This window comes from Pleurodeles waltl, chromosome 6, assembly GCF_031143425.1.
Source record: "Pleurodeles waltl isolate 20211129_DDA chromosome 6, aPleWal1.hap1.20221129, whole genome shotgun sequence".
NCBI lineage: Eukaryota > Metazoa > Chordata > Amphibia > Caudata > Salamandridae > Pleurodeles > Pleurodeles waltl.
The window spans coordinates 7,677,658-7,703,055 of record NC_090445.1 but is presented as its reverse complement, the minus strand read 5'-3'; the positions used below and the strand labels follow the sequence as shown (position 1 = coordinate 7,703,055).

Here is a 25,398-nt window from a genome sequence, read left to right as displayed (position 1 = left end):
CGTCTCCTAGGTAAGTCTTGGCTGCTCATTCACAGCTTCCTCTAGAGAGCCAGAGCTTCCTAGACACTGACTACACCTCAGTATTAGGGGATACCTGGACCTAGTATTAAGTGATAACACCATAGACGTTCACCACACACCACACCAACCTCCTACAAGCACTCCGTTCTTTAGGCGTGGGCTTTTGGGACTGAAAGCAGGACTGTGACTGTCACATCTCAAGTTTGTGATTACAGGCTACGGCACCACCTGCAAGTACTCCATACCGATACCTCAAAACCCTCAGCTAAAGTTTTTGAACCATTTGCATGACAGTCTGAAGGACATTACACTGAACACCCCAAGAGAACTCAAGCACAACCAGACCATCCCTCACAGAATACTAACAGTGACAGGACAAAATGTGATGATCTTTTAAAGCGAAAAAGAGCTAGAAAATGGTTCAGTTTGTTTCTCTGGCCCAGAAGGTGTTTTTCGATCTATCTGTGCTCAAGCTGTAAAATCTTTACCTAGCTGCAGATAAGCACATTTTCTACAAAGAACTGTCTGTGCATTGGAATTATTACTTGTTCTTGGATGTGCCACACTGTTTTCGACTTTCTTAACCCCACGCCAACCTTCTCGGTGTAAGCTGTCACTGCTAGACAGTGCTACCAAGAGCACGTCAAGTGCTAAGGGGCAGGAGTTGGTTATTCAGTTTGAGTGTACAGTATTGTCCTCCCAGCACACCAGCGGTAATCAACAACAGGTATTACATATACTGCACTGGGAACCCAAGATAAGGACTCCTCCTTTCTTCACCGTTTCCATCTCAGACTTTTTAGGTCAATGACCAACATCTAGCAAAGTCCTCCTGGCCCACCCCGTTCTAGACTCCGCCATCACCGCTTCCCCTTCCGTGCTCTTTGATCATGGCGCCTCACGATGCAATGCCACCAAACCTGTCCCCTCTTACATTATTTAACAACTCTATATGGCACTGAGGAGTATGACATCTTTTTACATAGAGCTGCACGGACACAATGATTGCACAGGTAACAGACTAGACGGCAAATGCAATGTTTGCTGCACTGGCAGAGGACGACAAGGGAGCTTCAGGAGAAGCAGAATGAGAGGGAGTGGGTAGGATGGTAAAGGAGGTCCTGTACGAACGAGCAAGACGAGGAGGAGCAAGAGCAGTGGGGAGGACTAGAGGAGGAGAAAGACAGGGACTGAGCAAGTAGTAGAGAGAAGGTGAAGGAGGTGTGGTGGAGGTGAGCAGAACAGTATGAGGGGGAAGGGATGCAAAAAAAGTGGAGTGAGTAGAGTAAAGGAAGAAAGTTGGTGACGAGCAGAGGGAAACGAGAGGGGTGTAAGGGAGAGATCCAAGCTTGAAAAGTGGTAGGGATCGAAGAAAGATAAGTTTGGAAGAGCTGGAGCAGGGTGGGGCGAAAAACTGAAGAGAGCAGAGCAGGTGAGAAGAGGAGTGGATGTGAAGTGGAGGAGTAGGGCAAGGAAGGTGCTGTGGGAGAGGGTTAGATGAGGAGAGGGAGAGGAGGAAGAGAAGGGGGATGTCAAATGAGGAGGAAGTAAGAGAGACAAAGGGAGAAAGAACAAAGATATTGAGAGAACAGAGGGAGGAGTGAGTGGAAAGATGAGGGTGGAAGTTGTAGAGGAAGAGGCTTCGAAGAGAGGAAGGGGAGACAGAGTTAACCTCACATATGCCCCTCCACATTTAGTTTCCAAGCAGGCCAGCTCCTTTCAGTCTCCTCTTACTCATCCGTGCCCACAAAGCTGCTCTCGTTTGATTACTCTCTCCATCTTACCCACCACACTGTAGCCACCTTGAGTCGTAGTGCAGCCCTCACTGTGAGGCCCCAATGAAAGCTCTCTGATCTTCCTCTCTGTAGCAACCCTTAGTCCTTCCATCCTGCCCTTTCTCCCGCTATGAAGACAAGCAGCTCACTCGCTCCCTTTAGCCTCTTCTTCTGCGATGTCCTTGGGTCATGTGCAGTGTCGGCTATGAAGAGCTTGAGGCCACTTCCATTTTCTTCTCCTTCACTCCCGACACTTTCCATTCAGGGACCCTCTCTTCCCAGTTTCCTCTTGGGTTCTTTTGCTCTTTTCCTCCTGCTCTGAACACAAGCAGCTCACTCGCTCCCTTAAGCCTCTTTTTCTAAGCTGTCCTTTGGTCACTGTGCAGCGTCGCTTCTAGAGAGCTTGTGGCCAGCCCCTTTATCTTCTCTTGCACTCCCCACTTGTTCCCTTCAGGACCCGGCTAGCCGGCCCCTTCTCATCTGTAGCTACCTCCAGTTCTTCCATTCTACCCCCTCCCCCTGCTCTGAATCAAACGATTCCCCTCAGCCTCATGCCTTGCTATACCTTACTTTGATCACCCTGAATTCCCTCTGTCAAAAACCGTGAGGACAGCTCCCTTTTCTCCTAGTCCACTCCTTCCAGTTCCCACATTGGCCCCCCTCCAACCTGCCTCCCTAGGACCATAGCTCCAGAAGACAGGATTAAGCATCTTACCTTCTCTAACTGACTGCTCACTTCGAGGTTCTGCTGCTTCTGCAAGAAGTGAGAAGAACAGGAGCATTAGTAGCAAAAGTGGATCCTTCAAACCTGCTTTACATTCAAAAACACAAGTGTAAACTGGGGATGAGTGTGGTCAGAGGCCAAGCAGGACAGGCAGACGTGGACCTAGCACCGCAGTAACCAACACCAAGGTCAAGCAACAAGTGATTTCTAGTTTCAAGAGTCCAAAGTTGGAAGGAAATAACTGAATTGACCATTTCCGGCTATGTTTGTTTATCAGACTCAGCCTGGTCTCCATATTTATTAAAGCTTGTTCTGAACTCTGTTATTGTACGGACAGACCTTCACGAGCGAAGGGTGACTTACTTAACTTGTAATGTACAATTGTGGACAAAACAGAGATTTAAGATGCAACACAGACAGAGGTCCTCCAGAAACACCTCTTGCGCCCTCTTGCTGCAGGCTGCACCGACTACTTACATCAACAATTCTTATTTAGGGCCATATGTCCAGTAAGTTTTAATTTTTCAAACAGACTTTCTTGTACCAAGGTTTGCATATGAAATTCAAATTGAAGCAAGATCTAAAAACTTGTTTACAAAGTCACTGGCAGGGACTTAACAAGGACCCCATCATTTTAGTCACAATCTTGAGAGTGATTACATAACCATTTAAAAGGCAGCTTTAAAGCCCTCGCTATACGGCAGCTGGGGCTTCTGCCAGGCCTCCGTGGGGCAGCCTTGTGGTGCCACCAAACCTGTCCCCCCTTCCAAAGAACAGAGAACCCCAGACTTGTGTTTACTCACGCTTGATCTCCATTTGATGCTGAGTGCAACATGTCATATCTGGTTCAGGGTATAGGCTTAGTTTTTTTTTTTTTTTTTTTTTTTTTTTAAACACACACTTTTCTTTCACTGGCTTATAACCAAAAATGTCACACAGCTTCTGTCTATTACTTTATCGAGACACGCAAACACTTCTAAAACAACCCAAATGCCCTTCAAGCGAGGGAGGGCCAGTATAAGATCAGCCTAGTCTACGAGAGGTCTATCATCACCACACCATCGATGTTGTATCACTGTCGCCCACACATTAAGACAGAGCAGAACTATTCAGCATTTGCTTTCTTCAACTTGAAGGATTTAAGGAAGGGAGAGGTTGCCTCCACTCAACCAAACATCAGTGTCTTCTGAAAAGGAATCATCATCGAGCAAGCAGGGCACAGGACATTTGTTCAAGCCCAATCATTATAATTAAATTCTTTGCGCATCTGCTGCATTTGTCCTATGGACCATGGCAGGACAGTCCCCTGGGGAAAGAGCAGTGTCTGACTGAGGTTCATCGATCTCCTGATTTTGTGACAAATCATAGCAGTATATTTCTATGAGATCTGTCATTAACCGGAGTCGGGATAGTGCCTCCAGTTCCAGGACATACCTAGCACGGGGAGCTTTAATGCACGCGTAGTGAATACAGTCTGCTTCATTTCACATGAGTGTCTGGAATTAACACAGGAATTGTTGGTTTATAAGGTTCTTGTAATGCAGTTTCTGAAGAAGCGCTTTGACAGAAATGCATAGAGCAACCTGTCTGAAAGTGAAAAATCTAAAATAAATATAAGAAATTGGTGATTTTAAAAAAAACGGACTATGCATGATTAATCCAATGGAGAACAATAACTGAAGTAAACCATGAAATCCTAACACAAGAATCACACTGATCTGAGACTTGCAGCCAAGAGGAGTGAATGATGGTAACTCTTGTGAATATGTTGAGTGCCAAGTGTCGGGTCACCACACGGGTACACTAAATAATTGAATATTAAAATAACTGAGGTTAAACTTAATACCATAGTTCGTTTGGAGGGCTACCAGAAATTGGCAAAGATTACAGCCATTGTTTTGTGTGAACCCATAGACTGCTTCATGAACTCAATGAGCCCCTAGATCAGACCCCATTACACTTCCACTTGGCCAGCAGACATCGGGGGCTCTCCGTGCTATCTTCAGACTCTCCAGGAGGCCGCCACATGTTAATCCAATTAACATTTATTTTGTTGCTCTTTTCTTTCAACTAAAAGTTCCAAAGTATGGGCAGCTGCTTCTACACCTGTAACCCTTGCCAACATTGCCATTTAAATACGTTCCACTCCAGATCGTAAAGCTTCAGAGGCATCTAGCTTTTTTCAAGAAGACCCTCAAGTGAATCTATCAAACTCTTCACGCCTTTGGTCACATCACACATCCTATAGCACCGTTATTGTCAACAACTACCCATTATTCAACCTTCTATGTCAGACACACTTGGCGACTACATAGAGCCTCCTGCATTCATAGCTGGCATACTTTCCACAGAACTAGTCTGTGTCTTCCCTAGTTTCTATCCAATGTGGTGCTGTGGTCTTTAAAAGGCACTACTCTTGCACACCAGGCTGGGCGTCCGCAATATTTTGCCTTGAAGAATGCAGTGGTGGATGATGTTACCACCAAACAACTTTAACATCATCCACGGTCCACACAATCAAAGCTCTCACCTGCTGTCTCAGGTGTGGATTCGCCAGAACTTCCTGTCGCTCCACGTCCCTCCGACTATCAAGGCCTCAGTGTGCTCACACCACCACTGAAGCTCTACTTGCGTCTACTTGACGGGGTTTATCGCTATCTTGGAAATACTCAAACAGCCAAAAACCAATGAATGGATCCAAAGTGAGAGCTGCCACAGGCAGATTTCGATTCTCACAAGAAACTGAAACACTACTAACACGTTGCAATCACCAGCAAGAGTGCTCGTCCTAACAAGACAAGGCATCTGCCCCACAGCTTTCACTGATACCCCCGTGGAAGGTTTGACTTTGCAATGTTTCCTCAAGTTACTTTCAGGCATTGTGTGTGTTCATATCACCTGTGCACTTGTTTGTGACAAAATCGTTTGCTGCTCTTCAGACAGAAAAATTCTCGCCATATAGTTTTTCGTTTTGTTGGTCCACTGCACATTATGTGCTACACTTTCCAGTTGTAATGTTTTCCTTAGACAAGTTATCTTTTACAGGTGCTACTTTTGGAAACATTTGACACTTTTCATGGCTGAGGTGTTCACCCACATCTGCTGGTAAAGCTGCAGACCAGCTTCACAGGTATTAGCCAGGCCATTAGGACAATGCTCCTTTTTATAATTCTTCGTTTCTGTGCTGTTGTTGAAGTACTTGTTCAAAAGTGTTCTCTTTCATTCTCCCATACCTTGCCATTTTGCATGTAGAAGTTTCTGGCCATGTTTATACTTTGTCTAGGATTGCAGCTTTCTTCCACGTGAACTGGCTTCTGTGTGACATGCACCTGCAGTCTCAAGAAGAGCCACAGCATCTCTCAGAGCCAGTGCCCAACAGCTCCACAAGATTCAGCGTGGCTATGCGTTTTGGCACAATGTTGAAACAAGCCATACAATCAGTCAATGGAGAAGATCGTGCCAGACGTTTTTGCCTCTACTCAAAAATCATACACTGTAAAACATGGAGGCAGAGTGGGTACTCCATTACCCATAAGCATGGCAGGAGATTAGTGATGACTGCTAACCTACAGAATTAGATACTAGGCGGACAAGATCAAACTGTGTGTAGGAGGCTGGACTGGCTTGTAGTGAGTACCAAGGGGTACTTGCACCTTGCACCAGGCCCAGTTATCCCTTATTAGTCTATAGGGTGTCTAGCAGCATAGGCTGATAGATAATGGTAGCTTAGCAGAGCAGCTTAGGCTGAACTAGGAGACGAGTGAAGCTCCTACAGTACCACTAGTGTCACTTGCACAATATCATAAGAAAACACAATACACAGATATACTAAAAATAAAAGGTACTTTATTTTTATGACAATATGCCAAAAGTATCTCAGTGAGTACCCTCAGTATGAGGATAGCAAATATACACAAGATATATGTACACAATACCAAAATATGCAGTATAGTCTTAGAAAACAGTGCAAACAATGTATAGTTACAATAGGATGCAAAGGGAACACATAGGGATAGGGGCAACACAAACCATATACTCCAAAAGTGGAATGCGAACCACGAATGGACCCCAAACCTATGTGACCTTGTAGAAGGTCGCTGGGACTATTAGAAAATAGTGAGAGTAAGAAAAATAACCCTCCCCAAGACCCTGAAAAGTGAGTGCAAAGTGCACTAAAGTTCCCCTAAGGACAAAGAAGTCGTGTTAGAGGAATAATGCAGGAAAGACACAAACCAGCAATGCAACAACGATGGATTTCCAGTCGAGGTTACCTGTGGAACAAGGGGACCAAGTCCAAAAGTCACAAGTAATTCGGAGATGGGCAGATGCCCAGGAAATGCCAGCTGGGGATGCAAAGAAGCTGCTACTGGACAGTAGAAGTTGAAGATTCTGCAGGAACGACAAGGGCTAGGAACTTCCCCTTTGGAGGATGGATCCCCCACACCGTGGAGAGTCGTGCAGAAGGGTTTTCCTGAAGAAAGACCGCCAACAAACCTTGCTAGCTGCAAATCGTGCGGTTAGGGTTTTTGGATGCTGCTGTGGCCCAGGAGGGACCAGGATGTCGCCAATTGCGTCTGGGGACAGAGGGGGCGTCGAGCACGACAAGGAGCCCTCTCAGAAGCAGGCAGCACCTGCAGAAGTGCCGGAACAGGCACTACGAAGTGGAGAGAAACAGTGCTCACCCGAAGTCGTACAAAGGAGTCCCACGTCGCCGGAGGACAACTTAGGAGGTCGTGCAATGCAGGTTAGAGTGCCATGGACCCAGGCTGGACTGTGCACAAAGGATTTCCGCCGGAAGTGCACGGAGGCCGGAGTAGCTGCAAAAGTCGCGGTTCCCAGCAATGCAGTCTGGCGTGGGGAGGCAAGGACTTACCTCCACCAAACTTGGACTGAAGAGTCACTGGACTGTGGGAGTCACTTGGACAGAGTTGCTGGATTCAAGGGACCTCGCTCGTCGTGCTGAGAGGGGACCCAGGGTACCGGTGATGCAGTTCTTTGGTGCCTGCGGTTGCAGGGGGATGATTCAGTCATCCCACAGGAGATTTCTTCTGAGCTTCTAGTGCAGAGAGGAGGCAGACTGCCCCCACAGCATGCACCATCAGGAAAACAGTCGAGAAGGCGGCAGGATCAGCGTTACAGAGTTGCAGTAGTCGTCTTTGCTACTTTGTTGCAGTTTTGCAGGCTTCCAGCGCGGTCAGCAGTCGATTCCTTGGCAGAAGGTGAAGAGAGAGATGCAGAGGAACTCGGATGAGCTCTTGCATTCGTTATCTAAAGAATCCCAAGAGACAGAGACCCTAAATAGCCAGAAAAGAGGGTTTGGCTACCTAGGAGAGAGGATAGGCTAGCAACACCTGAAGGAGCCTATCAGAAGGAGTCTCTGACGTCACCTGATGGCACTGGCCACTCAGAGCAGTCCAGTGTGCCAGCAGCACCTCTGTTTCCAGGATGGCAGAGGTCTGGAGCACACTGGAGGAGCTCTGGGCACCTCCCAGGGGAGGTACAGGTCAGGGGAGTGGTCACTCCCCTTTCCTTTGTCCAGTTTCGAGCCAGAGCAGGGCTGAGGGGTCCCTGAACCGGTGTAGACTGGCTTATGCAGAAATAGGCACCATGTGTGCCCATGAAAGCATTTCCAGAGGCTGGGGGAGGCTACTCCTCCCCTGCCTTCACACCATTTTCCAAAGGGAGAGGGTGTAACACCCTCTCTCAGAGGAAGTCCTTTGTTCTGCCATCCTGGGCCAGGCCTGGCTGGACCCCAGGAAGGCAGAAGCCTGTCTGAGGGGTTGGCAGCAGCTGCAGTGAAACCCCAGGAAAGGCAGTTTGGCAGTACCAGGGTCTGTGCTACAGACCACTGGGATCATGGGATTGTGCCAACTATGCCAGGATGGCATAGAGGGGGCAATTCCATGATCATAGACATGTTACATGGCCATATTCGGAGTTACCATTGTGAAGCTACATATAGGTAGTGACCTATATGTAGTGCACGTGTGTAATGGTGTCCCGCACTCACAAAGTCCGGGGAATTGGCCCTGAACAATGTGGGGGCACCTTGGCTAGTGCCAGGATGCCCTCACACTAAGGGCCTGATTCCGACTTTGGCGGGCGGCGGAAGCCGCCCGCCAAAGTCCCGCCGACAAATGACCGCACCGCGGTCAAAAGACCGCGGCGGCCATTCTTACATTTACGCTGGGCCGGCGGGCGCTCTCCAAAAGAGCGCCCGCCGGCCCAGCGGAAATGCCCCTGCAACGAGGATGCCGGCTCCGAATGGAGCGGGCGGAGTTGCAGGGGTGCGACGGGTGCAGTGGCACCTGTCGCGTATTTCAGTGCCTGCATTGCAGACACTGAAATACTTTGTGGGGCCCTCTTACGGGGGCCCAGCGGCACCCCCTACTGCCATCCTGGTCCTGGCGGGAGACCCGCCAGGAACAGGATGGCGGTAGGGGTTGTCAGAATCCCCATGGCGGCGGAGCGCGCTCCGCCGCCATGGAGGATTCTGTAGGGCAGTGGTAAACCGGCGGGAGACCGCCGGTTTACCCTTTCTGGCCGCGGCTGAACCGCCGCGGTCAGAATGCCCTTGGGAGCACCGCCAGCCTGTTGGCGGTGCTCCCGTGGTCGGTGACCCTGGCGGTCACCGGCCGCCAGGGTCAGAATGACCCCCTAAGTAACTTTGCACCTAACCTTTACCAGGTAAAGGTTAGACATATAGGTGACTTATAAGTTACTTAAGTGCAGTGTAAAATGGCTGTGAAATAACATGGACGTTATTTCACTCAGGCTGCAGTGGCAGGCCTGTGTAAGAATTGTCAGAGCTCCCTATGGGTGGCAAAAGAAATGCTGCAGCCCATAGGGATCTCCTGGAACCCCAATACCCTCGGTACCTTAGTAACATATACTAGGGAATTATAAGGGTGTTCCAGTAAGCCAATGTAAATTGGTAAAATTGGTCACTAGCCTGTTAGTGACAATCTGAAAGAAATGAGAGAGCATAACCACTGAGGTACTGGTTAGCAGAGCCTCAGTGAGACAGTTAGGCACCACACAGGGAACACATACATATAGGCCACAAACTTATGAGCACTGGGGTCCTGACTAGCAGGGTCCCAGTGACAGATAACAAACGTACTGAAAACATAGGGTTTTCACTATGAGCAATGGGCCCTGGCTAGCAGGATCCCAGTGAGACAGTGAAAACACCCTGACATACACTCACAAACAGGCCAAAAGTGGGGGTAACAAGGCTAGAAAGAGGCTACTTTCTCACACTGTGGCAATCAAATAATTCAGTGCTCAGTTTTGACAAACTGAGGCTGCAGTCATGGAAGCAGGTGGAGAGACCGTAACGAAAATTGTTTACTACTCACTGGGGCAAATCAAGATCATCTCCCAATGGCACTGCTCTGCACCTTGTAAATGTTCTTGGAATTAGTGGAATGCTAAAGGTTAAGACATCCAAATTCGGTCTACTTCTTACCACTAGTAAGGTGGCTTGTCAGCAAACCTGACCCTGGTCCTCCAAGATACTTACTGAATGCCCTGACTAGTGTCCTCCAAATTAGCACTAAGCGACATGAGCCTTGCCCTTTGTTCCTCTGTAAGGAAATACACCCCAGGGTTTTCGACTGATGCTCTTGGTTTTTCAACTCAGAGTGGACTGAGGCCTGCTAAACAAACCTCAGTGCCAGTGTCTCAACCCTAAAGTGTATGTTGGATTGGCTGTACCCACTTGGAAATGGCTAATTTACCTGTAGGTTACTAATATATGGTACCCAGGTAATGTATGGTGGAGGGGTACCTCAGGGATTGCAGCACAGGTTGTGCCACCTTGGAGATCCCCCAAGTAAAACGAGTCTCCCAGTACACCACTGCAGACTAGTAGAGTAGCTGTGCACTGCTGGTCCGACTTTCTCAATGAAAGCGGCTTCAAAGCCTCCACTTCCCCTGCACATCTGTGTAAGTCATCCCTGAGGCAGGCCTACTGAGTCCTAAGGCAGGGTGCAACATATGACACCAGCAGGACATGTGGTTTATATGTTCCGACAGTAAAAACGTAGAAACTGGAATTTTTACTGTTGAAAGGCTTAATTGGCAAGTGCAGGATCACACATTGACCGCTCAGCCGCGCTAACTCCTGAACAGTGCGAACAAAGTGGGCACGCCAAGGTATTACACAACTTGTTCCATTAAGGATGACTTGAATTTCAAGTCGAAATTAGTGACATGTTGCAATGTGCAGTTTTTACCAAGGACCTTCCTGGGGCATTTAGTCCTGAGGTAGCCACACCCCAGGGGTGGGGTAGTGAGGTCCACACAACGAGAGAAGGGTCTTGCTATCTTGGGAGTGGACAGAATGGTGCATCCAGGGATATCCGGGTGCCACACACTACAGGAAGTAGTCAACAGGAGGGAGGGTACCTGGTAGCCCATTGGCTACCAACCGGATCCTGCCTCAGAGTCATTTCCCAGCACGAAGGAGGCAGTCTTGGCACCAGGACTTCATATCTCAATTGACCTGGAAGAGAGACTGAAGGAGGACAGACCTGCTGCACTGAGGTGCTAGCAAACAGACTGCACAGCTGACGGACAGCAAAAAGAGGGACTGTGCCTGCCGTGTCTTGCTCCAGGAGAAGTTCTCTTCGGAGCCCAACGAAACCTAGATACTCCAATGGCCAGCCAACTGGCCTCCTGTTCACAGCACAGGGACACAACAGCTGAAGATGCCTGCAGGGCAAGTTGGTAGCCTAAAGTCTTCACGTTGCTGCCACTGCCGCAGTGCAGCACCAAAGGGCCAAGATCCAACACACGGAGTTGCTTCCAAGTTTGCTGAGCCCAGGAGTGCTATTGGAGAGTTGCTGGGCCTTAGAAGGGAAGTTATCGACCCAGGAACGACTGATAGTCACCAACTGGACTTCCGCCAGACCAGAGAGGATCTTGTAGGACATCAACCCTGCAACCAGTACACTTTACCATCTTTGTGAACTGAGGAATACCTGCAAGAAGAACCCCATCTACTGTGTTGCACCCACAGCATCCTTCAGCATCCTTCACCCTTGCATCAGGACGACTTCCACAGGAATCCATTGCAAACCTGGAGCATCTCCAGCATCCTTCACCCTTGCATCAGGACCACTCCACGGGAATCCATTGCAAACCTTGAGCATCTTCAGCATCCTTCACCCTTGCATTAGGGCCACTCCACAGGAATCCATTGCAAACGTGAGCATCTTCACCATCCTTCACCCTTGCATCAGGACCACTCCATAGGAATCCATAGCAAACCTTGAGCATCTTCAGCATCTTTCACCCTTGCATCAGGACCACTCCACAGGAATCCATTGCAAACCTTGAGCATCTTCAGCATCTTTCACCCTTGTATCAGGACAACTTCCATAGGAATCCATTGCAAACCTTGAGCATCTTCGGCATCCTTCATCCCTTGCATCAGGACCACTCCACAGGAATTCATTGCAAACCTTGAGCATCTTCAGCGTCCTTGATTCTTGCATCAGGCCCAAATACATTGGACAAGCCTGCAGCAGATAAAAGTGCTTAGATCAGACTTAGGATTGCTTCTTTGAGGACCTGCTGGTTGCCTTAACTGGCTCCCGAATGGAGTTGATCGCCTACAGTGAGTTCAAGTGATCAGGTTACACCTAGCCCAGCTTTTTACTAAAAAAAAAAAAAAGTCTATAAGTGTCAAATTCATTCAATGTGCCAGTGCTTGTTTGCGGTTACATAAATTGCCTTGGTTTATTAATTCTTGTCAATTCTGTATCTTCGGGACTCTCTGGTGAATCTTTTTTATTCTGATGTCTAAACTGTATTAAAAATTCAGTCTATTTTTATGAATTGGTGCTGGATTTCTTGAGTGTCTCGTATTTCTCGGTGCTGTTGGTTCCTTGGTGTAAGCTGTGCTGCTCACAGCCACAGCTACCCAGGCTGAGCTGGAGTTTGACAAATTAAACCAACAGCTCTTAACGGGGTTGGTAAGTGTATTACACAATGAGGTTGCACAACCACACGTTATTATACACTCCACTTCCTCACACCCTCCAAGATGTATACTCTGAGGCCTGGTCTCCAAGACAGTTGTGGGAGACCTGATCCCAGCTCTTGTAGATGCATTCGGAGAGACGTAACCCCCTGCCCTCCAACACCATACGGGAAGGCAAGACCCTTTCCCTCTAAGATGCACAGTGAGAGACCTGTGCCTTGCCCTCTAAGATATTAGGAGCGTACCCGTCTCTGGCCCTGCAGGATCTATTCTAGTAAACCTGACTCTTGCCCCTAAAGACAGTACTAGGAGACCGGAGCTTTGCCCTCCAAGATTCATACTGAGAGTTCTGACGCCTGGCTTATAAAATAGTATTGGGAGCCCTGACCCTTTGCTTACAAGCTGGGAAAATAGCTGGGGAAACAGGCATGTTAGTCATTACCTTGCAAAGTCAGGATTTTGCCTCCAGAAACCAATTATTGCTTGACCCTACTGTTTGTTACAGTGGTGCTAGATTCAACTTTGGCATCTCCTACTTGGCCTCTAACTACACTCAACCCCGATTTACTTGTGGCTTTTGTGACTCGCCACTGAAATGCATAATGCATCCTTCCAGACACAAGAAAGAGTACTCGTCTGGGATAAATAGGAGCTGAAGCTGAATGCTCTATTCAAGCCATAGATCGAGGCCATCTCTTACCAATTCCTCAATGGTAGACGTGAGCTGGCGGTTTGTTAGGGTACTGGAATCCAAGGCCACAGCGAGCTCCTGGTAACTTAACTGCTGTTTACAAGATAATGCAGGAGGACAAAAACAAGAGAGAGTAATTAGTGCAGAAACCACAGTCAGACTTTTTGAGGGGTGGGGGAGGGGGTGCAGGGGATAAAAACAAGGTAAGACAGGAGATATAATGAAGGCAGAAGAGGGGCATCTTGAGGATAAAGGGAGAGAAAAATGGGGCAACACAAAAGAGAAACATTCAAAAGGGAGACAAGTGTGCAGGAATGGGAGGACATGAAAGGAAGGAGTCCTGGGAGGAGGTAGGGGTAAAGAAGAGGAAAGGAGGACACGATGGCGGAAGGAGGAAAGCAGGAGATGGGCGTGATAGAGTGGAGGGAGACAGGAGGAGGAAATAGTTACATGGAAGGGGGAAGGAGATGCAGGAAGTGAAGACTGTACAAGGAGAGGGTAGAAGGAGAACAGGAGAAAGGGGGCGGAGGAGGGGGAAGGGGACAGAGGGGGGGAAGGGGACAAGGGATGAAAGATGACAAAAGATCGGACAATGGAAAAGGGGGAAGGGAAAGGGAACAGAACAGGTGAGTGGGAAGTGGAGAAGGTGGTGGCAAAGGGAAAAAGGGAGGGAGGGATGGGAACAGGAAAGGGGAAGGAGAACAAACAAGTACAGGGAGGAGTGTACATAGAGAAGAAATAAGGATAAGGAAGAGGTGACAAGGAAAGGGGAAAAGGATGACAAGAAATTAAATAGATGGGATGTGAATGGGAAAAAAAAAAAGATGGAAGAGGAGGCCACCTGGGGAGAAAGCGGACAAGGGAGCGAAATGGAAAACAGGACCATGACGCAGGAGCGAAAGGAGACAAAGGAACATAAAAACATTCAAAAAGAGGACAACAGAAAGACCGATGTGGAGCAACAAAAAAGCAAGAAAGGAGGAAATAAAAGGGTAATAGAATTCGAGAAAAGCAGGATCAGGGAAGACAGGAGTGAAGAATAAAAATAGAAAAAGTGGCAAAAGATAATACCAGAAGGAAGAGAACAATGCAGAAAGAAACAGGTGAGAAGAAAAAATAATGGCTAAAGAGGAGAGGAGAACAATGTAGAGAAGAGAAAGATCACAAGGAGAACACAAGGTTCCGGGGGATAAATGAATATAATACAGCAGAACATAGTACCAAAGGTTTGTGAGAGAGGAGAAAGCACTGAAGTGGGGAAAAAAAAGCAAAAGATGAGAAAAGAGAGCACGCAAGAAAGGAGAAAAGGTTCTGAGAAATTAGGAAAACATGAAGTGAAAAGTAGAAGTGAAAAAGAAGCAGCAAGTGAGCAGGGAACAGAAAATGTGTTTTAAAACAAATAACCATTACATTTATGATGTAGCATTTTTAAAACATCTTTTACACCTCACTTGCATCAGCCACACACCAATCGACAGACAGCAAACTCACGGCGATCAGAGGAGAAGTCCATTAAATGATAGATTATTTAGCAGAGGAAGCAGGCTACAAGAGGAGTCTGCACTGGGAGCCCAGGATTGGAAATCCAGAGTGAGGACAAGTTACTCACCACAGTCACAATTTTACTCCAACCCTTCGTCCACACTCCTGCTTCTGGGGAGCGTTTGAACGAATAGGTCTGTTTCTTCAGGAATAAGGAGTTGAGCCAGGGCATGGTCCACATGCTGACAACCTCTGCAAGTGTCTCCTGACTTCAAAGCCCTAGCTCCACTCAAGGCTACCAGTAAAAGTGTCACAAAATAGACTTGTTCTCACCAGTAGTTCTTGTCCACTCTTGAATGAGGTTTCCACTAACAAAGTTTTGGTCTTAAGACGTTATTTCTGAGTATCGTGTTTGCAGAAGGCATGTATAGAATCTCGCAAAGCAGTCCTGGAGAAGATGTTCAGAGGAAGGCAGCTCTGAGAGACTAAAAGGTGCCTTGGATCCAACGGCATATACACGATCATTAAAAGAGACAGGGCACATCAAAACAGCTACACAAGTAAGGAAAATGCACCAGTGACATATGGTAAGTCTTTCTAGAAGCAACAAAAATATATTTTTCAAGGAAAAGCTAAAAAGGTGCCACCTTTTCCAAAGACTCTTTTTCTGGGTACAAGACTACCTGACACCCACGGTATGCCCCTGCTGTTCGAATTCAGTTCCGGGAGGCCACAGTCTAGCTCGTCTCTCACAAGCCAGCCACATTCAGCATTAAAAGGACTGGCATAAGTTCCTCTGCTCTTGCTGCATCAGAGTTTCCTGCTGATAAGGGAGAGGGATGTCATTGCTCTGTTTGAGTAGATCTTAGTACCAAAAGCAGAAGTGACAGTGGGATGCTATTGGAAATGGCCCTTTCTGCAGGGATTCTCCTGTCATTTTTTGGCTTCTAACCTCCTGTTTTGATCCTGGGTTGAACTTCGTATTTCCTGCTTTTAGATCTCTAGGAACTTTACCACCGCTGACCAGTGCTAAACTGCAAGTGCGCTCTGTCTAAATTGGATTGGTAATTGGTTTATCCATGATTGGCATATTGATTTACTGGTAAGTCCCTAGTAAAGTGCACTTGAGGTGCCCAGGGCCTGTAAATCAAATGCTACTAGTGGGCCTGCAGCACTGGTTGTGCCACCCACATGAATAGCCCTGTAAACATGTCTCAGACCTGCCACTGCAGTCTTTGTGGGCTTTTTGGAACTGCCAGTTTGACTTGGCAAATGCACCCACTGTCCAGGTGTAACCCTTCCCTTTTACTATATATGTCACCCCTAAGGTAGGCCTAGGGCAGCCCCATGGGCAGAGTGCAGTGCATTTAAAAGGTAGGACATGTACTGGTGTGTTTTACATGTCCTGATAGCGACATACTGCTAATTTCGTTTTTCACTTCTGCAAGCCCTATCTCTCTCTAGGTTAACATGGGTATTGCCTTGCAATATATTTTAAGTGCAGTTTCCCATTGGGAGCAGCTAGAGATGGAGCTTGGGGGTATCTAAACTCACAACCTAAAAATACATCTCTTGGTGAAGTCGGTTTTTAAATTGTAAGCTTGAAAATACCACTTTTAGAAAGTGGGCCTGTAGGAAGCTGGCTAAAATAGATAATACTAATGCTCTCTTTGTGGTAGTGCGGTTGAGCAGTGGGGCTCATCAGAGGGTAGTGCACACACAGACAACAGAAGAAGCACACACTTAATGACTTAACTCCAGACCAATGGTTTTAGATAGCAAAAATATATTTTCTTAATTTATTTTTAGAACTACAAGATTCAAGTTGCAGGTAAGTACTTCAATAGATTCGTATTTCACACATATTAATAGCACTTTGTTTGAAATCAATAACTTATACAGTTTTTGAATTATAGGCAATTATCCGTTTTAAAAGTTGACAGTGCAATTTTCTGAAAAAAGTTCCTGGGAGAAGAAAAATTAGATTGGTTTACAGGTAAGTACACTACTTACAGTTCCTGTCTCTGGGGGTTTGGAAGTCCAAAGGGGTGGGTTCAAGTTAACCCCAATCACCCACCACAAGCAACACAGGACCAGCTGGGTGTAAATGTCAAAGTGTAGGCAAAATTAACATGGGCTCCTATGGAGACTGGGCACTCGGTTTCAGGTCTGCAGGCAGTTAAGTACCCACGTCTTCGGAGGGTAGACTTGGGGGGTTTAGAAGAACATGGGGTCGAATCTCAAATGTTTCTCTATGATGGGACCCTGGGGGTCACTCAGAGGCTGCAGGCGAGGTCCAGAGGGTCGTCTCGGGCAAACCACAGGCTGGGCAGGGAGGAGGGGCGCCTGATGAATGTAGCTGCACTGGAGGTCGGGTTCCCCAAGGCCTGAGGACTGCGGGTGCCGTAGTCTTCTTAGGCATTGCTTTTCTTCTTCCAGAGCTTCGAGGTCAGGGGGGTCCTCAGGGCTCCCTCTGCAGTTGTTGTCGTGGAGGGTTGAGAGGTCAACCCAGGGTGGGCACTTGCTCACAATCACCTGGGGGCTCTTTCTAGTCTGTTGGACCGACTGGACACAGGCCATGGGCGTCTGGTGCAGAGTGGTCAGGACGCATTTGACATGGGGCTGGAGTCCATGGGATGTTGTTCCTTCTTAGACAGGGCCGTTGTCCATGGCAGTACTTGGTCCTTTCGGGTGCAGGGCAGTCCTCTGCAGCTGTGCAGAGGTCATTGGTCCGGCTGGATGCGTTGCTGGTCTAAAATGCCCTCTGGGTGCATTTTTCAATAAGTCCCACACTGGCATCAGGGTAGGATTATTGTGCTAAGAAGTTTGATAAACTTCCTAGTATTCATGGAATACTAGGAAATCTGTGGAGTTTGTGATGATAAACTCCCAGACCATATACTTAGTATGGTTACACTGCACTTACAATGTCTAAGAATGGGCTTAGACAATGCAGGGGCATATTGCTCATGCAGCTATGCCCTCACCTGTGGTATAGTGCACCCTGCCTTAAGGCTGTACAGCCTGCTAGAGGGGTGACTTACCTATGCCACGGGCAGTGGTTTGTTTGCATGGCATCCTGATAGGGGTGCCATGTCGACTTTGCCTTTTTCTCCCCACCAGCACATACAAGCTGCAAGGGCAGTGTGCATGTGCTTGGTGAGGAGTCCCCCAGGGTAGTATAATACATGCTACAGCCCTTGGGGACCTTCCCTGGTCACAGGGCCCTTGGTACCTTGGGTACCTATTACAAGGGACTTAACTGTGTGCCATGGGTGTGTCAATTGTGGAAACCAGGGTACAGATTTAGGGAAAGAACACTGGTGCTGGGGCCTGGTTAGCAAGATGTCAGCACACTTGCAATCAAAGTGGGCATCAACAGCAGGCAAACAGTTGGAAGAGGGGGTGCAACCATGCCAACAGTGGCACTTTCCTACAGGCATTTTCTTGCTTAACCATTCTGTGCCTCTATCTGGCTGTGGAATACACATCTGGTTCAGGATGACAGTTGGGCAGTTTGTGAATTCACTCTCTCTGGCCCAGGAAAAGACCCATCAGGATTTAACTGAGCGGACACTTGCACATGAATAGGGCTGTGCCTGTCCTTACACAAAGCAGTCTCCCACCCTCTGGGGTCTGCCTGGGGCCAGGGAAGGAAAGGCAGGATTTTGTGCACTACAAAGACTTTCATTTGAAGTTTGCCTGCTTTAAAGGCAGAAACAAGTATAAGTATCAGGCCTCTGACACCACAACTTCAGAACACTTCTGGACTGAGGACATTCTGCCAGGTAGAAGAGCTGGATGCTGTAGGGGGGACTGCCCCTCTGCCTGTGGCTTTGTTGTGCTGGCCTGCTGCTTTTGCCCTGGGAGTGAAAGAAATGGACTGCTTTCCAAGGTTATCCAAGGGTTTGAACTGAACTTGCCTCCTATTACGAAGTTTCAGAGACATCAAAGACTTCATCTGCCAATGCCTGGCCTCCTGCTGAGAGTTTTGACTTTCCTAGTGGTGCCATATCCAGTCCCTGGGCCCTCGGAAGTAGAAACTGGTGTCCTGAGGAAGAAAATCCATGCATTGGATCGCCTTGGCTGAAAATCAAAGTATCTCTTGACTTGCGGCTGAAGAATCAACAGCGCCTGCCTTGCAGTGGAAGGACCAATGGAGCACCTGTAGGACCGACGCAGCGCCCATTCCAATGCAGCTCCATCATCCTTGTGCATCTGGATTTTCCCACGCATCAACCCCGCACAGCAGCAAGGAATCAAGGCTGCATGACCGGAAACTGACACATCCCCTCTCCTGTGGGGTGCGATCTGACACATCACGTTCCCCGTTAGTAAGGAACTGATGCATCCCCTCTCCTGCGAGGGGAGAACTGACGCGTCAACTCCACTGTCAGAAAGGAACTGACACCCCACACCTCAACTCCCCTGCGCAATAAGTAACCAACGCATCGCTTTGTTTTCTGGCACATCACCTCCTCTGCAGCCTGCATCGTCTTTGTTTTCGACGCATCCCAGGTACTGTGTGTTAAAAAAACAAAAAAAATGATTCTACTGGATTAAGACTCTTAGCAACTTTTTTTTAAAGTGATATCTTTGTGTATGTTGGACTTTTGTGGGTTTGGTCTTGCTTTATTCAGATAAATACTGGCTATTTTTCAAAAACTTGTCTGGAGTACTTTTATAGGGTTATCATTGTGTTACTGTGTGCGTACACAAATACTTTACACATTGCCTCTGAGATACGCCTGACTGCTTGTGCCAAGCTGCCAAGGAGGTGAGCAGGGGTTATCTTAGCTGTGTGGCTCCCTGACCCCAACTAGAGTGAGGGTCCCTACTTGGACTGGGTGCAAACCACTGCCGACTAGAGAGCCCATTTTTACCAGATGCCAACATTTTATCTTGCATGCAACAAAGGAGGAGAGACTAATAAGGAAACTGATCACAGCAGAACATGACAGCGTCTCTCAGGATTAAAGTCTGTTCCAAATGTAAGCCACAGAAAAACAGCAATTTGGATTATTTGCCCCCAAGAATGGCTTACCACTCGGATGATACACTTTGAAAAGTGAAAGGAGACCTCCTTCCAGTTCAAATTCCAGTTACAAGTGGAGTAGATCACATAAGCAGACACTTGTCTGTCAGTGCTATGGACTCCAGCCGAGACAGATGTTGTATGAATGATAATTTCCAGCGTTCAACAACTAATGCACCAGGCTGAGAAAGTTGGTCCACTGTACATAGGCTGTCTTCTCGCTTACCGATGGATGGAAACTCTGAGTGCCCAAAAAATCTAAGAGACAATATATTTACGCAGAGTGCCCAATCCTGAGCCAAGTCAGACTATGAACTCTGGAGGGGCCAGAGTAGCTTTCTGTTGATACTTAGAAGAATTGGTCATAAGGGAGATTGGGGGGGTTTGAGATTTCGAAAGGGATCTGTACGGATGACTTCTAGGAGCCATTCCCCAGTAGAGATTGTCTTTCACAAGTGCTAGGACTCATAGGAGTCAAATTCCTGCTTTCTTAGGGAGACCAGTTATGTTGAGGAGCACTTGTGCCCACCCTGACAAAGAGAACCACTAGGACACAAAATGTGATGAGACCAGAACAATCATCTGAGTATCTATTATGCCACATTTTCTTCCCCAGGCGTGTCCATAGACGCCCCAATGAAACAAAGCATCTGAGCTGGAAACCAAGAGAACCTTCCAACATTCACCCACATCCCTTGATCTAACCATAGCAATGCAGTCCAGCCACTGAAGGACGACCCAAGAGAAGGGTCCTATACTAACTAGTCAGCCAGATAAGGATAAGTGCATTTGCTCTGTGTTATCAAGATGCAGCATTCGCCTTAATGAACAACTTCGAAGGAGCACTCTAGCCAAGAGGCCAGACTCACCACTATAAACACAGAATCATAAGTGAGGCCACCAAAGAAGGATGTGAATGAAAATGTCACTTACCCAGTGTACATCTGTTCGTGGCATCAGTCGCAGTAGATTCGCATGTTCTGCAATAGCTCGCCATCTGGTGTTGGGCCGGAGTGTTACAAGTTGTTTTTCTTCGAAGAAGTCTTTCGAGTCACGGGACCGAGTGACTCCTCCTTTTGTCTCCATTGCGCATGGGCGTCGACTCCATCCTCGATTGTTTTTCCCCGCAGAGGGTGAGGTAGGAGTTGAATTGTAGTAATAGTGCCCATGCAATGGAGTGACTAAGTATGCACTTATTTAAGGTTGAGATGATACATATATAAATAATTGAAGGTAACTTCCAAACTGCTACAGGCTCCCGGGGAGGCGGGTGGGCACATGCGAATCTACTGCGACTGATGCCACGAACAGATGTACACTGGGTAAGTGACATTTTCAGTTCGATGGCATCTGTCGCTGTAGATACGCATGTTCTGCAATAGACTATTAAGCAGTTATTTCCCCAAAAGCGGTGGATCAGCCTGTAGGAGTGGAAGTAGTCTGAAATAATGTCCTTAATACAGCTTGACCTACTGTGGCTTGTTGTGCGGATAACACGTCTACACAGTAGTGCTTGGTGAATGTGTGAGGCGTAGACCATGTGGCTGCCTTACATATTTCTTGCATTGGGATGTTTCCTAGAAAGGCCATGGTAGCACCTTTCTTTCTGGTTGAGTGTGCCCTTGGTGTAATGGGCAGCTGTCGTTTAGCTTTAAGGTAGCAGATTTGGATGCATTTAACTATCCATCTGGCTATACCTTGTTTTGAAATTGGGTTTCCTGCATGAGGTTTTTGAAATGCAATAAAGAGTTGTTTAGTCTTTCTGATGTTCTTTGTTCTGTCAATGTAATACATTAATGCTCTTTTGACATCTAATGTATGTAGTGCCCTTTCAGCTACGGTATCTGGCTGTGGAAAGAACACCGGAAGTTCCACTGTTTGATTTAGATGGAACGGTGAAATAACCTTTGGCAAAAATTTAGGATTGGTCCTTAGGACGACTTTATTTTTGTGTAGTTGTATAAAAGGTTCCTGTATAGTAAACGCCTGAATCTCGCTTACTCTTCTCAGGGAAGTAATGGCGATGAGAAATGCCACCTTCCAGGTTAGGAACTGTATGTCGCAGGAGTGCATGGGTTCAAAAGGTGGACCCATAAGTCTAGTTAGGACAACATTTAGGTTCCATGAAGGAACAGGTAGTGTTCTTGGTGGTATAATTCTCCTAAGGCCCTCCATGAATGCTTTAATGACTGGTATTTTATATAGGGAAGTTGAATAGGTAGTCTGCAGGTATGCAGATATTGCTGCAAGGTGAATCTTAATGGAAGAGAAAGCTAGGTTAGATTTTTGTAAGTGAAGCAAGTAACCCACTACATGTTCTGGAGTTGTGTGTAATGGTTGTATTTGATTAATATGGCAGTAGCAAACAAACCTCTTCCATTTACTTGCATAGCAGTGCCTGGTGGATGGCCTTCTTGCTTGTTTTATGACTTCCATACATTCTTGGGTAAGTTGTAAGTGCCCGAATTCTAGGATTTCAGGAGCCAGATTGCTAGATTCAGCGATGCTGGATCTGGGTGTCTGATCTTTTGGTTGTGCTGTGTCAACAGATCTGGCCTGTTGGGCAATTTGACGCAGGGTACCACTGATAGGTCTAGCAGCGTTGTGTACCAGGGTTGCCTTGCCCAAGTTGGTGCTATCAATATGAGTTTGAGTTTGCTTTGACTGAGTTTGTTTACCAGGTAAGGAAGGAGAGGGAGAGGAGGAAAAGCGTAAGCAAATATCCCTGACCAGTTCATCCATAGGGCATTGCCTTGGGATTGTTTGTGTGGGTATCTGGATGCGAAGTTTTGGCATTTTGCGTTCTCCCTTGTCGCAAACAAGTCTATCTGAGGTGTTCCCCAGAGTTTGAAATAAGTGTTCAGTATTTGGGGGTGAATTTCCCATTCGTGGACCTGTTGGTGATCTCGAGAGAGATTGTCTGCGAGTTGATTTTGTATCCCTGGTATAAACTGTGCAATTAGGCGAATTTGGTTGTGAATTGCCCAATGCCAAATTTTTTGTGCTAACATGCTTAACTGCGTGGAGTGCGTCCCTCCCTGCTTGTTTAGATAATACATTGTTGTCATGTTGTCTGTTTTGACGAGAATGTATTTGTGAACTATTATTGGTTGGAAAGCTTTTAGTGCTTGAAAAACTGCAAGAAGTTCTAGGTGATTGATATGCAGTTTTGTTTGATGTACGTTCCATTGTCCTTGTATGCTGTGTTGATCGAGGTGTGCTCCCCACCCTGTCATGGAAGCATCTGTTGTTATTACGTATTGTGGCACTGGGTCTTGAAAAGGCCGCCCCTTGTTTAAATTTATGTTGTTCCACCACAGAAGCGAGAGGTAAGTTTGGCGGTCTATTAACACCAGATCTAGAAGGTGACCCTGTGCTTGAGACCACTGTGATGCTAGGCATTGTTGTAAGGGCCTCATGTGCAGTCTTGCGTTTGGGACAATGGCTATGCATGATGACATCATGCCTAGGAGTTGTAATACCATCTTTGCTTGTATGTTTTGTGTTGGATACATGCGTTGTATGATGGTGTTGAAATTTTGAATTCTTTGTGGACTTGGAGTGGCTACTCCTTTTGATGTGTCTATTATGGCTCCCAGGTATTGTTGTACCTTGCGTGGCCGAATCTTGGATTTTGTGAAATTGACGGTGAACCCTAGTTTGAAGAGGGTTTGTATGATATGATTTGTGTGATTTGAGCACTCTATTAACGAATGGGCCTTGATTAGCCAGTCGTCTAGATATGGGAACACATGTATTTGCTGCCTTCTGATGTGTGCAGCGACTACCGCTAGACATTTGGTAAAGACTCTTGGTGCGGTTGTTAATCCGAAAGGCAGTACCTTGAATTGGTAATGTATTCCTTTGAATACAAACCTTAGGTATTTCCTGTGCGATGGGTGAATTGGTATATGGAAATAAGCATCCTTGAGGTCTAAAGTTGCCATGTAGTCGTGCAGCTTTAGCAATGGCAATACTTCTTGTAGTGTGACCATGTGGAAGTGGTCTGATTTGATGAAAGTGTTGACTACTCTGAGGTCTAGGATTGGTCTCAGTGTTTTGTCCTTCTTTGGTATCAGAAAGTACAGTGAGTAAACTCCTGTGTTTATTTGTGTGTTTGGCACTAATTCGATTGCATTCTTTTGCAATAGTGCCTGCACTTCTATCTCTAGGAGATTGGAATGGTGTGTTGTTAAATTTTGTGCTTTTGGTGGTATGTTTGGAGGGAACTGTAGAAATTCTATGCAGTAACCATGTTGGATAATTGCTAGAACCCAAGTGTCTGTAGTGATTTTCTCCCATGCTCTGTAATAATGACCTATTCGTCCCCCCACTGGTGTTGTGTGGAGGGGGTGAGTGACATGTGAGTCACTGTTTAGTAGTAGGGGTTTTGGGGCTTTGGAATCTTCCTCTATTTCTAGGGAATTGCCCTCCTCTATATTGTCCCCGAAAACCTCCTCTATACTGTCCTTGGTAACTGGACGGTGTGGCTTGTGAGGTGCTGGCTTGTGTGCTTTGACCCCGAAACCCCCCTAGAAAGGGCGTTTTACGGAATGAGCTGTAATTCCCTCTGCTCTGCGGGGAGTAGAGTGCGCCCATGGCTTTGGCAGTGTCCGTATCTTTTTTGAGTTTCTCAATCGCTGTGTCCACTTCTGGACCGAACAGTTCTTTTTCATTAAAAGGCATATTGAGAACTGCTTGTTGAATCTCTGGTTTAAATCCAGACGTTCGGAGCCATGCATGCCTTCTGATAGTTACAGATGTATTAATTGTCCGTGCAGCTGTATCTGCAGCGTCCATGGAGGAGCGGATCTGGTTGTTGGAGATGGCCTGTCCCTCCTCAACCACTTGTTTTGCCCTATTTTGGAAGTCTTTGGGCAGATGTTCAATGAGATGTTGCATCTCGTCCCAGTGGGCTCTGTCATAGCGCGCAAGTAGTGCCTGGGAGTTCGCGATGCGCCACTGGTTTGCAGCTTGTGCTGCGACTCTTTTACCAGCTGCATCAAACTTGCGGCTTTCTTTATCTGGGGGTGGTGCATCTCCAGATGTGTGAGAGTTGGCCCTTTTCCTAGCTGCTCCTACAACAACAGAGTCTGGTGGCAGCTGTGTTGTGATGAAAGCCGGGTCTGTAGGAGGCGGCTTATACTTTTTTTCCACCCTTGGTGTGATTGCCCTACTTTTGACCGGGTCCTTAAATATGTCTTTTGCGTGCCGGAGCATACCAGGGAGCATAGGCAGGCTTTGGTAGGAGCTGTGGGTGGAGGAGAGTGTGTTGAACAGGAAATCATCCTCGACCTGTTCTGAGTGGAGGCTTACGTTGTGAAATTGTGCTGCTCTAGCCACCACCTGAGAGTACGCGGTGCTGTCTTCTGGTGGAGATGGTTTTGTAGGGTATGCCTCTGGGCTGTTATCTGACACTGGGGCGTCGTATAGGTCCCATGCGTCCTGGTCTTGGTCACCCTGGCTCATGGTGGTGTGAGCTGGGGAGTGTGATGGCGTTTGTGCTGGTGAAACGTTAATCACGGGCGGAGGAGAGGGTGGTGGTGTAACTCTTTTCACCACTTTTGGTTGTGGTGCTTGTTCCGTCTGGAACTCCAACCTTCTCTTTCTCCTAATGGGGGGAAGGGTGCTTATTTTTCCTGTCCCCTGCTGAATGAAGATACGCTTTTGCGTATGGTC

The 25,398-nt window shown here is 47.2% G+C and overlaps 1 protein-coding gene across 6 annotated transcripts in view; it reads right to left on the bottom strand.

The window, feature by feature from the left end:
- The window catches only part of GOLGA2 (golgin A2), a 236,504-nt gene that overhangs the window by 161,704 nt on the left and 49,402 nt on the right, over positions 1 to 25,398 (bottom strand). For 5 of the 6 annotated variants that reach the window (XM_069236974.1, XM_069236976.1, XM_069236977.1 and 2 more), the window contains 2 exons: positions 13,212 to 13,295; positions 2,512 to 2,550 (listed from right to left, as the gene is read on the bottom strand). In XM_069236974.1, coding sequence (XP_069093075.1) covers positions 2,512 to 2,550; positions 13,212 to 13,295 — 123 coding nt within the window. The remainder of the gene's footprint in view (positions 1 to 2,511; positions 2,551 to 13,211; positions 13,296 to 25,398) is intronic. The other variant, XM_069236975.1, reaches the window with a different exon arrangement.